Source organism: Acinonyx jubatus, chromosome A1 (genome assembly GCF_027475565.1).
Source record: "Acinonyx jubatus isolate Ajub_Pintada_27869175 chromosome A1, VMU_Ajub_asm_v1.0, whole genome shotgun sequence".
In the NCBI taxonomy this organism is placed as follows: domain Eukaryota; kingdom Metazoa; phylum Chordata; class Mammalia; order Carnivora; family Felidae; genus Acinonyx; species Acinonyx jubatus.
The window spans coordinates 8,415,540-8,427,561 of NC_069380.1; the positions used below are offsets into that span (position 1 = coordinate 8,415,540).

The window sequence follows — 12,022 nt, forward strand, 5'->3', positions numbered from 1 at the left end:
CACTGCGACCCGATCTGTAAGTTGAACATCACAAAGTTTATGATGGATTTCCAGTGTGAATTGTAAGAATAGAATATCCTCTCTTAGCAAATCACAGATTTTGATGGATGTATTTGTACAGAAATGGAGGTCTTTGTCTAGAGGAGCGTGTAGACAAATGGGCATTTTTGACTAGAAGAATTTGATGATATGATGAGATGTAGCTAATCTAAGGAAGCTTATTTAAATTCCCACTCTGCATAATATATGTGAGGTTAGGTAAGTATGCATTTAAATTGGCTTCCCTGTTTAAATAAGTGATCATGAGTGTTTTATAAGCCAGATCAATGGGGCAAAAATCCAAAATAAATATATCGTTCAAATTGGCCTGGCTTCATCCTCTCAGGAGGGATATTTTCCTTATGAGAGAATCTCATGTTCACGCATATGAAAAACACAGTGACTAGCAAAGAACGCATTAGGCATGGGCTCTTTATTTTGAAGTAAAATAACAGTTACAACTAACGTTTAGTTGAGCACCTACTATGTCTTAAGCCCACACAACACAATATTTCATCTTTACCAATCTTCACTGATCCTTATAGTGATTTTCTGAAGGTTGGGATTACAGTTTTTATCACTGTGTAGATGAAGAAACAGATCCGGAGGGGTTTGAATAACTCAGTTCAAGGCACAGAACAAGGACAGTGCTAAGATGCTCGCCTACACCCTCCCGGGTTCTTCACTGTGCTCCCGTTTTCACTTCTGGGTGCTATGGTGAGTTGCCCTCCCAGAGCTCAGAAAGTAGATTTGTCTCCCGAAGTAATTTCAGGCCAGAGTGATCAGTTAAAAGGAGATCACTCCTCTCCCTAACACCCTTCAAGTCTTCCCAGTCCACTCAGAACACAGGACAATGCATGTAGGATGGCTCAGCTTTTAGGAAGTACTCAGTCTGGATCCATAACCTACCCGATCTCCTCTCCCTCCTCTGCTCACCCCCTCTCCCTCTGCTGTCTCAGGGCCTTTGCACCTCTCTCTTCTTGGCATGTTCTTCTCCCCGATATCTGAACGGCTCTCTCCTTTACTTTCTGTCTCTGTCCAAATGTCATTTCGTTGGAGAGATGCCTTGCTTTCCCTGAGAACGCTTTCTCTGATTTATTTTTTCTTAGTGCTTATCTCCATTTGGTACACATACTCTTTTGTTTTTGCCTCACCAACTAGAACGTAAAATCCACAAGAGCAGGGACTTTTTCTATTTTTGTTCCCTGCTGGGTTCCCAGAGTTTGGAACAGTGCTGACATAGATATTTGATCAGAAAATGTTGAATGATAGCTGGATTATGAACTCCCACGTATTGGATCCAGACAAAAGTCAACCAAAGCTTCTTAGAGACAGAAAGGCGAAGTCCAGGGTTGGACCTTACTTAGGTTGATGGAACATTTTGACATATTTCCAGGATGTACTGATCGCAGCAGACGTTGTCAGCTCTGGCACAGCAAAGCGGGTGAATCGATTCTAAGCAGCAAGGCTTGACCAAGGTTAGCCCTGACCAGGTGCCCCAGAAAGCTGACCATTTGTCCTGCCCCTGGGGCAGGCTGTTTGCTTCACATCACACAGCTTCCTCACTGTCTCTAACTCTGGGCCTGCCGGAGTGGCTTCCCAATTCCCTTCTCTGCAGAGAGAATACTGACCTGAGAGGTCAGGGGTCCATTCTTTTTGGTAGGGGTTCATTTCACTGTGCAGGGCTTCCTGCTGTCCTGTTTTAAGTGGGCCTCTCAAATGGAGGCCTGCGGGGAGAGAACATTCTGGCCAGAGGACACTAAGAGCCTGGCCCTGGGCGGTGGCATTTCAGTAACAGTTAGCAGGTTGCCACTTTGGTCTTCTACATCAGTCTCTGAGCTGGTTAATGAGTCTTGCTCAACGTTCTAAAATCTTATCTACCTGGGCCTCCCAGGCTCAGGATGAGGCTCTGACCTTAGGCTCTTTGCGGACACGTGGATGCTCCTCGTGAGGACCTTGAGAGGCAGCCCTCTGACCCTCCCTGGGGGCTTTGGGCACCAAAGCCAAATAACCAAAGACCCTTCTTCTCATCGAATCACTGTAGAAGTAACCAACCTGTGCAAGATGGCGCCCTTAAAGCTGGCATGGCAGAGTAGCTCTTTGACAAGGGCACCCTAAGAAACTGTGAAGAGAGAGAGCTAACCCTTAGGTGGCTTCTCTGTGGCCCCTGGGATGACTTCCCTGTTCAGCCAGCCTGTTGGGGTTACCTTTACCTTTTCTATAAGTTGTATCAACCCATCCACTTAAGTTCTTCATTTGAACCATTTCTTCAGTTAAGTCAATTTTTTGGAGGGGGGAGCTCCAAAAAAAAAAGATCCCCTAGATTTTTCTCTGAAAAACACGTTCATGAGAGAAATTTTATTTGTAGACGTAGGCAAACATCCTGTTACTGTCTGCACTTCTTTCTCCGTGAGCCTTGTTAATTTTGGTCTTGTGTATTTCTTTTCTGTATCGCTTCTGCTCCTTCCATAAAATATAAATAATTTCTAAGTTACATGCATGTTTTTCCCCCAAATATTTTTCCTATTCTTAATCCTCTAGAAGCCACCCTGAGTCTCAAGGAAATGGGATAGTACGGGTGTTTGTGTGGTGTTAGTAATTTGAGGGGTTTGGAGAGACCTCACTGGTAGGCGGACAGCAATGCCCCCGTGCACCAGCCACTCTGTCTGGGGACTGTCTCCTGCTATAATCAGAGTGTCTTAGGCCCTTTCTTCAGGCTGTAAGACAGAGCAGAGGAGCCTCGGGTGTTGCACTGGGCTAATTTCTGCCGTAATCTTCAATAGGCTGGCCCTTGGCCTTTGCTCCTAGAGCTGGGACCTGATGTCAGTGTCGCCAGTGGGTGCAACCCAGCAGGCCCCCCTCCTGTGTCCAGGCTTGGTGCAGGGAGGCCCCCAAGCCACCTCCCCGGCCCTGTGTCCCACCTTGCCACAGGATGGCCTCAGCCAGTCTCCAGGGAGAGAACACATTTCTGACCAATTGCAATGGAACAGTTTTTCAGTTGTAGAAGCCATATATCTTTTCCCCCCCTCAAGATTTTATTTACATTTAAGTTAGTTAACATATAGTGCACTATTGATTTCAAGAGTAGAATTCAGTGATTCATCACTTACATACAATACCCAGTGCTCATCACAACAGGTGCCCTCCTTAGTGCCGTTACCCATTTAGCGCATCCCCGCACCCAACACCCCTCCAGCACCCTGTTTGTTCTCTGTATGTAAAAGTCTCTTACGGTTTGCCTCCCTCTCTGCCTTTGTCTTATTTTTCCTTCCCTTCCCATACGTTCATCTGCTTTGTGTCTTAAATTCCACATATGAGTGAAATCATATGGTATTTGTCTCTGACTTAGTTCTCTTAGCATAATATATTCTAGTTTCATGCACGTTGTTGCAAATGGCAAACTTTCATTCTTTTTGGTGGCTGAGTTATATTCCATTATATATATACACCACATCTTCTTTATCCACTCATCAGTCGATGGACATTTGGGCTCTTTCCATAACTAGCTATTGTCGACAGCACTGCTATAAACATTGGGGTGCATGTGCCCTTTCGAATCAGAATTTTTGTATCCTTGAGTAAATACCCAGTAGCGCAATTGCTGGGTCGTAGGGTAGTTCTGTTTTTAATTTTGTGAGGAACCTCCACACCATTCTCCAGAGCGGCTGCACCAGTTTGCATTACCACCAACAGTGCAAGAGGGTTCCCGTTTCTCTGCATCCTCGCCAACATCTGTTGTTTCCTGACTTGTTAATTTTAGCCATTCTGACGGGTATAAGATGGCATCTCATTGTGGTGTTTATTTGTGCTTCCCTGATGATGAGTGATGTTGAGCATCTTTTCATGTATCTGTTGGCCATTTGTATGTCGTCTTTGGAAAATGTCTGTTCATGTTGTCTGCCCTTTCTTAGTGGGATTGTTTACTTTTTTGGGTGTTGAGTTTGAGAAGTTCTTTATAAACGTTGGATACTAACCCTTTATCAGATATGTCATTTGCAACTATCTTTCCCATTCCATAGGCTGCCTGTTAGTTTTGTTGGTTGTGTCTTTTGTCGTGCAGAAGCTTTTTATCTTGATGAGGTTCCAATAGTTCATTTCTGCTTTTGCTTCCCTTGCCTCCGGAGACATGTCTAGTAAGAACTTGCTATGGCCAAGGTCAAAGAGGTTGCTGCCTGTTTCCTCCTCTAGGGTATTGATGGCTTCCCATCTCACATTTAGATCTTTCATCCATTTTGAGTTTATTTTTGTGTATGGTGTAAGAAAGTGGTCCAGTTTCATTTTTCTGCATGTCTCTGTCTAGTTTTCCCAACACTATCTGTTAAAGGGACTTTTTTCTGTTGGATATACTCTCCTGCTTTGTTGAAGATGAGTTGACCATATAGTTGTGGGTCCATTTCTGCATTTTCTGTTCTGTTCCATTGATCTGTGTGTGTGTGTGTGTGTGTGTGTGTGTATGTGTGTGTGTGTGTGTTTGTGTGTGTGTGTGCCAGTACCATACTGTCCTGATGATTGCAGCTTTGTAATATGACTTGAAGTCTGGAATTACGATGCCTCCCACTTTGCTTTTCTTTTTCAATGTTATTTTGGCTACTCAAGGTCTTTTCTGGTGCCATACAAATTTTAGAATCATGTATCTTTTTAATAAAATGAGAAAGTGTTTACAGTACAAACCCCAGTGACTTCAGACTCTTTCATCATTATTGACAGACTCCTCCTGGTTAGACAGCATTAGTAGACATGGAAAAGTCAAGAGTAAGGGCAGCTCTTCTTGGTTGCTTGGAACAATACAGACTTTTAGAGCTTTCAGAAGCAGCTCTGAAGATCATCTTGGATCTGGTCACGACAGGATGATAAAATATGCTTACTTGTGTAGACTGTTTTCTGCTTTCACCTATCCTAAGGACTCTGGGGAATTTCTTGCTACTGATGCCTTGGGGGAACTCTTTTAATTTTTGGTGTAAGGAGGTGGGAAGAAAGGAGCAACGGTGAGAAGACGGGGCGAGGTAGTGTATTTGCAGTATACAGATATATGATCAGGGCTGGTTCCCCTTCCTACTCCCATAATACAGGTATGTATGTATGTATCATATAAGTATCTACCCAGACTTGAAGGGATTTGTCTGTGCAACTGTGGAGACTGGGAAGTCCAAAGTATGCAGCATGGGCCCACAGGCTGGACACCTAGGGAGGAGATAATGCTGCGGTGCAATTCCAAAGGCCATCTTCTGGTAAAGTTCCCTGCCCTTTGAGGGAGGTCCATTAAAGCATTCAACTGATTAGGTGAGGCCCACCCACATGGTGAAGAATAATCTGCTTTATTCAGGGTTTGCTGATTTTAATGTTGATCTCACCTTTAAAATACCTTAGGAGAAACATGTAGAATAATCTTTGACCAAGTATCTGGGTACCGTGGCCTAGCCAAGTTGTCAAGGTTAGCCATCACACGTCTCCCTGTATCTATCCCAGGGGCTTCCTGAAGCATCCACATGTGCCTTATGTCGGCCCAGACCAGCCCAACCTGCTGAAAACAGGATGGGGAAAATACGAAAAGGGGCATATTTCTAGTAAGAACTTACCTTGTTTGTGTACTTTGATTGATTTGGGGAGTTTGAAATCACAAGGATTTTTTAGTTTGCTTCAATATTATTTCTCTAAAAAATACTCAGTTAGAGAAGAAGGAATAAAACCAAGCTCTATGTGTTCATGACTGTGCAGTGACACATATTCTGTTCTGTCAACAAAGATGAAAGAAACAAGTGGGAAGTCTTTTAGAGATTCCTTTGTTTTTATCAAAAATGCATAAAGTGGGCATACTTTTCACCTTCTTAATAAATTTGTTAAATCTTACCAGAGACAAACTACCCAGCAAAGTGACAGGCATTGAAGTTACTGAAATCATAAGGTCGTTTTTGAGCGGCAGCTTGAGGGATTTTGACCCCTGAAAACTCTCCAGTTTCAGAGAACTGAGTAATTACCGAGATCAGCATATTGCAATCCTGACAGATGTGGGTTAAAAATCATTTCTTCGTGAGAGCACCTGCTAGAAGCAAAGAGTAGTGGCACCAAACTTCGAGAAATTACAATGAAAAATAGAGGAAATGTAAGTATAATAGAAAAGTCGTAGGGCGCCTGGGTGGCTCAGTCGGGTAAGCGGCCGACTTTGGCTCAGGTCATGATCTCACGGTTCGTGGGTTCGAGCCCCTTGTCGGGCTCTATGCTGACAGCTCGGAGCCTGGAGCCTGCTTCAGATTCTGTGTCTCCTTCTCTCTCTGCCCCACTCCCACTCATGCACTGTCTCTGTCTGTCTTAAAAATAAACAGTAAAAAAAAAAAAAAAAGAAAAAAGAAAAAGAAAAGCCAAAGGTTGATAGTAAGAGGGTAAGTAGGGAATGGTCAAAATGTTATTGGAGAACAGGATGTCTTTTGCAAGAATATATGTCTTTTGCAAGAACAAAAGACATAGGTAGGATGTCTTTTGCAAGAATATAATTTGTTGGGGCCTGAATTCAGTCTGTCTGCTATAGCAATCGAGTATATGTTACAGTGTGGTTATGATAAAACTTTAAAGGTCTAATCTTTTGTTTCAATAATGTCAGTTTAAGGAAAACTTTGTATCTGTTTTCACCATTAAAAGGGTATCACATTAAGAGTTTTTCTCTTCAACAGCTTGGATCAGAGCTTTAAGTCCCTATTAAAGAATTTTGTTAACTACTTATGATTCAGGAATAGATCAATGTTTGACACATGAAATATATTGTGATTTAAAGCAGAATTAATTAACAGATGTATCTTTTCACACATCGCCTCTGGCACTGTTTTTTTTTTTAACTTAAAGGAAATAAGATTATTTGCCTTATTTTTTTTTATTTTTTAATATATAGATATTTTTAAGTTTATTTAATTTTGAGAGAGAGCAAAGGAGGGGCAGAGAGAGAGGGGGAGAGAGAGAGAATCCCAAGCAGGCGCCATGCTGACAGCCCAACACAGGACTCAATCCCACAGACTGTGAGATCATGACCTGAGCTGAAATCCAGAGTCAGACACTTAACTAACTGAGCCACCCAGGTGCCCCATTTTCTTAATTTTTAGTATGAAGAAACACTAATAACATGAATAGGCTTTGTGAGTACAGAATTGCATACATAGAAGCTATATAGTCTGTATTCTAGCCCAAACTGTTAACTATAGGAAAAGTAATGGGATTGTTATGTTATGAAATCTAGGCAAGGGGGCATCTGGGTGGCTCAGTCGGTCGAGAGGCCAACTTTGGCTCAGGTCATGATCTCACAGGCTATGAGTTCGAGCCCCATGTCGGGCTCGCTGCTGTCCATGCAGAGCCTGCTTCGGATCCTCTGTCCCCCTCTCTCTGTGCCCCCCTCCCCGGCCGCTTGCTTCAAATCCTCTGTCCCACTCCTCTGCACCCCCCTCCCCGGCCGCTTGTGCTCTGCCCCCCTCCCCCTGCCAAAAAATACTTAGGTAAGAATGGAAACATGATTCCTTTAATGAATAAATATTTATTGCCTTTAGCTACATAATAGACACCATTCTAGGTGCTCTGGGCCCAGCAGTCAGCAAGACTGTCCTAGAACTTCGCTCTAGTGAAACTTGTCGAACATTCCTGGACACTGCGCCTTACTAGGGAAGACAGAGAAGGTGGTTCACAGTCTCTCGTTTTTAATGATGTGAACAGATTGTAGAGGCCTGAAAACACACTTTTCTATCAGTTGCTCTATTCTTCCAAAAAGCCTTTTCTCCCACATTACCAATGCATATTTTATTTCCTAAGTAGCCCTAATATATAAATTGGTAAAGTTCACCTGTTTATGTTAAGTAGGTTACCGTAAACATTGTTGTGCCTTTTCTCCTTAGAAATAATGAAACTTTCAGGGTGCCTGGGTGGCTCAGTCAGTTAAGCGTCCGACTTCGGCTCATGAGACTCTGGCTCATGATCTCACGGTTCCTGGGTTCGAGCCCCGCATCGGGCTCTGTGCTGACGGCTCAGAGCCTGGAGCCTGCTTCTGATTCTGTGTCTCTACCTCTCTCTGTCCCTCCCCAGTTCATGCTCCGTCTGTCTCTCTCTCTCTCTCAGTAATAAATAAACGTTAAAAAAATTTTTTTTAAAAAGGAATAATGAAACTTTCATAATTCTATGCACATTTGCTAAACTCTTTCTCTGTTTCATTGAGATTATGTATAGATTGGCTATTTGCACAGATTCTAATGATTTTGAAGCAATCAAATTTAAAAGTCTTATACAGTGAGTTTTTTTTTTCCCCCCAGTGAAATTTGGATTCATAGAGTGTTAGAACTGGAAGAGACCTGAGAGGTCATCCAGTTGTGCTGTTAACTTAGAGATGAAGAGTCTGGGGTCCAGAGAAGCTAAGTGGTCAGTGGTGGGGCAACTCAGTGGTGCCAGAGTGGCCTTTGCTGGAGCCTTGGTCTCCTGACCATGTTCCGTCCTCATCCAATGATGTGCGCTCCTTTCATGAAGCTTCTGGTCATTCATTGTAGGTGACAGAACGCCCCGGAAAAGAAGAATTTTGCAGTCCGTCCTATACTCATTATGAAGTTCCTCCAACTTTCTACCGATCGGCCATGCTCCTTAAGCCCCAGTTGGGATTGGGTGCAATGTCCCGTTTACCATCTGCAAAGAGCAGGATCCTGATCGCGAGTCAGAGGTCCTCAGCGAGTGCCATCCACCCACCAGGACCCATCGCGGCAGCTGCTGGCCTCTACAGTCCCGATTCGGCAGGTAAGCGATCCAATGGCTACTGCTTTTCCTGCAGCACGATTAAATAGTAATTATATAAAATGGCAATAACTACCTAAAATACGAACGCCTCTCACCCTTTGAGAGGAGCCTTCTTCTGCCTATCTGACTGTCCATACAGATACTTGTCAAGACTCCTCTGTCTGCCACCATCACATTCCATGTTACCTTGAAAATGATGGGCTTTGGGGCGCCAGGGTGGTTGGTTGGGCGTCCGACTTCAGCTCAGGTCATGATCTCACGGTCCGTGAGTTCGAGCCCTGTGTTGGGCTCTGTGCTGACAGCTCGGAGCCTGGATTTTGTGTCTTCCTCTCTCTCTGCCCCTCCCCTGCTCATGCTCTGTCTCTCTCTCTGTCTCTCAAAAATAAACATTAAATTTTTTTTAAGAAAAAAAAGAAAACGATGGCCTTTGCAGCCACCTCCTTACTTCTTGTAATTTCTCCTTTCTCCAGTAGATCCTCTAGGCCAGGGGCCGGGGGGGATTTTCTGTAAGGGGCCATACACTAAGTGTTTTAGGCTTTCCGGGCCGTAATGGTGTGGGTTGTAACTACTTGGCATGAGAGCAGCCACAGACAGTACCCTAGTGAATGAACGTAGCTGTGTTCCAATACAGCTTAATTCACAAAAACAGATAGTAGGCTGTAATTTGTCAGGGAGACCTTCCTACAGTCCAGCGCTGACCACGTCCCTCTTCGTCTGTCCACGAGTCCGGACCGGCCCATAATCCTGCCCCTGCTCAGCAGGTGCAGGCAGGTGCCACCCCCTGAAGCTCTCTGCACGCACTTGTTTGCCCTCACCGTGCTTCTGCTCGTGTGGTTTCCTCTAGGCTTTCTGTATTATCTTACTAGTTGTGTAACACAGTGAAACAGTGTGAATATAGAAAAATATAGAAAAGGAATGCATCATACTTCTGTATTTTTAGCACCCAGCCAGAGTTACTATTACGGGGTTTTTTTTGTTTTCGTTTTCTTCCAGTGTGATTTTTTTCTGTCCGTTTTTCTGATAGTTGAAATGATGCTGAATGTGACTTGTGTTTCTTTCTACTAATATCGTATTGTAGGCATTTCCTAGGCCATTGGTGTTTCAGAAATATTTTGGTGGTAGCGTAATATTCTGCTTTGTTCATTTATCCATTTTTTCAACAAGTCTTGGGTGCTTACTACGTGCCAGAAGTTGTAAATTTAGAATTGCACTAGCGAACAAATCAGAGAGTTCCTGCCTTTATGTGTCTTACAGTCTAATGGATGAAATAGACCAAAAAAAAAAAAGCACAAAATAAACACATACCTGTAAGTATGAAAGCAAGGAATATACCGTTTTGAGAAATTACACCCAGAAGAATGATATGCATGGGACAGAGGTACTGCAGGGACAGCCTCTTTGAGGAAGTGGGAAGAATGGGGGAAGGTGGGGAATAATGTCAGAACGTCCAATTCCTGGCAGTTGAGTTCTGCTTACTTACAACTGTTTCCAATAATGTTGTGATTTGTGTCTTTGTGTATACTTATGCGTCTTCTTCCCTATTGTTTTCTTAGGATAGGTGATTTGAAGTGTAATGATTGGATAAAAGCATATCCAAACATTTTTTTAAGGCCAAGGAACTTTCTAGAAAACCTGCAACAATGATTTTCTCACTAGTATTTCTTGGAAGTGCTTCTTCTTGCCATCCCCTTGCCAGTATTGAGAACTGCCACCACTATGCCTCCCCCTTGCATTATTATTGCATTTCTTTTATTATCAGTGGAAGGGAACATTTTTAAAGCTATTTTCCATTATATTACTTCATGAATCATCATTTACTCAGGTAATTATTGTTGCATTATAATTTTTAAGTAGCTTTTCTTAATAGTTTTTTTTTTTTTTTACAAACACCTCTATAAAGGTCAAATTATGTTTGATTGTTCTCATGATAGATGTACATTGTGATGGGACTGTTATTATCAGACCTGCTGCAAGTTAATTACAGGATTCAGTCCCTCACTCAAGAACTAGTATTGAGGGACTGTTACATGCAGCACGGTCCTAGGTGTGGGGGATAGAACAGTGACAACAGACAAAAATCCTTGCCCCTGTGGAACTTGAGTTTTACAATGGGGGCAGCCATTTTTTTTTTTTAAATAATTGCAGATAATTTACATGGTCTGTTGGGAGAAATAGCTAGTACTGAAGGAAATGAAACTTTAGAGAAGGGGAATTACAATTTTCAATAGGGTAGTTGGAAAAGGCCTCTGAGAAGATCCTCAAACCCTTAAACCAGTCCCCAAAGGAGGTGAGGGAAGGAACCATGTGGCTGTCTGGGGTAGAGCATCCAGGCAGAGGGAGGAGCCTGTGTCCAGGCCTGAGGTGGCAAGAAGGCCAGGAGGCTAGAGCAGAGTGAGCAGGAGAGGAGGGAAGTGAGGGGGTTGGCCCTGTGTGTGTGTCGGGGGGGGGGTGTCTTGGGACACTTGGGTGGGAGGGATGTTGGGAGGGGGATGCTTAAGGCCTAAGAGCCATTATAAGGATTGGACTCTTATTTACCCTGAGTGAGAAAACCATTGGAGGCTTTGGAGTCAGGGCAGCGTGGTCTGGCTTTTGTGGACCCAGGATCTCTCTGAATCTCATGTTGAAGGCACGCTCTACAAGGACAGAGGGTGATGCAGGGGGAACAGACAGGAGGTGGCACAGTGGTCCAGGCAGTGACGGGGCACAGTGAGAAGGTAGAGCACAACGGGGTTCTTGACTGACTGCACACAGGAGGTGAGAGAAAAAGTGCAGTGTAAGGTGACTCCTGGGGAGCAGAGTTGCCATTCGGAGAGTGGGATTGAAGCTGGTGAGGAAGGGGAGGATGGGAGCTAATTCAGGGCATGTCGTGGTTGACACGCCTTTAGCCATCCTAGAGCCTAAAGCCTTGCATCTAGGAGGCCAGCGTTGAGAGGACAGGACTGGCTGGAGATGCCAAAGTGTTCGTTTGTCCGTGGACGGATGGTGTGCAAAGCTCTGACGCCCCCTCCGCTGGGCCGCCACTCTCCGGTGCCATCTCACCTTCACCTTCCCAGGTGACTTAAACACTTGATGTGGGTTTGAATTATGCGCTTTGAAATAGCAGGATCTAGGGCCGCCTGGGTGGCTCAGTCGGGTAAGCGGCCGACTTCGGCTCAGGTCATGATCTTGCGGTCTCTGGGTTCGAGCCCCGCATCAGGCTCTGTGCTGACGGCTCAGAGCCTGGAGCCTGTTT

General features: G+C 44.2%; 1 protein-coding gene and 1 long non-coding RNA gene across 3 annotated transcripts in view; one reads left to right on the forward strand and one right to left on the reverse strand.

Moving 5' to 3' along the window:
- The window catches only part of MTUS2 (microtubule associated scaffold protein 2), a 563,429-nt gene that overhangs the window by 194,984 nt on the left and 356,423 nt on the right, over positions 1-12,022 (forward strand). For both annotated transcript variants that reach the window (XM_027064621.2, XM_053212281.1), the window contains exon 3: positions 8,550-8,790. In XM_027064621.2, the coding sequence (XP_026920422.2) occupies positions 8,550-8,790 (241 nt within the window). The remainder of the gene's footprint in view (positions 1-8,549; positions 8,791-12,022) is intronic.
- LOC113600878 (uncharacterized) overlaps positions 1-12,022 on the reverse strand; it is a 66,649-nt gene that overhangs the window by 14,034 nt on the left and 40,593 nt on the right. The gene's annotated exons all lie outside the window — the stretch shown is intronic.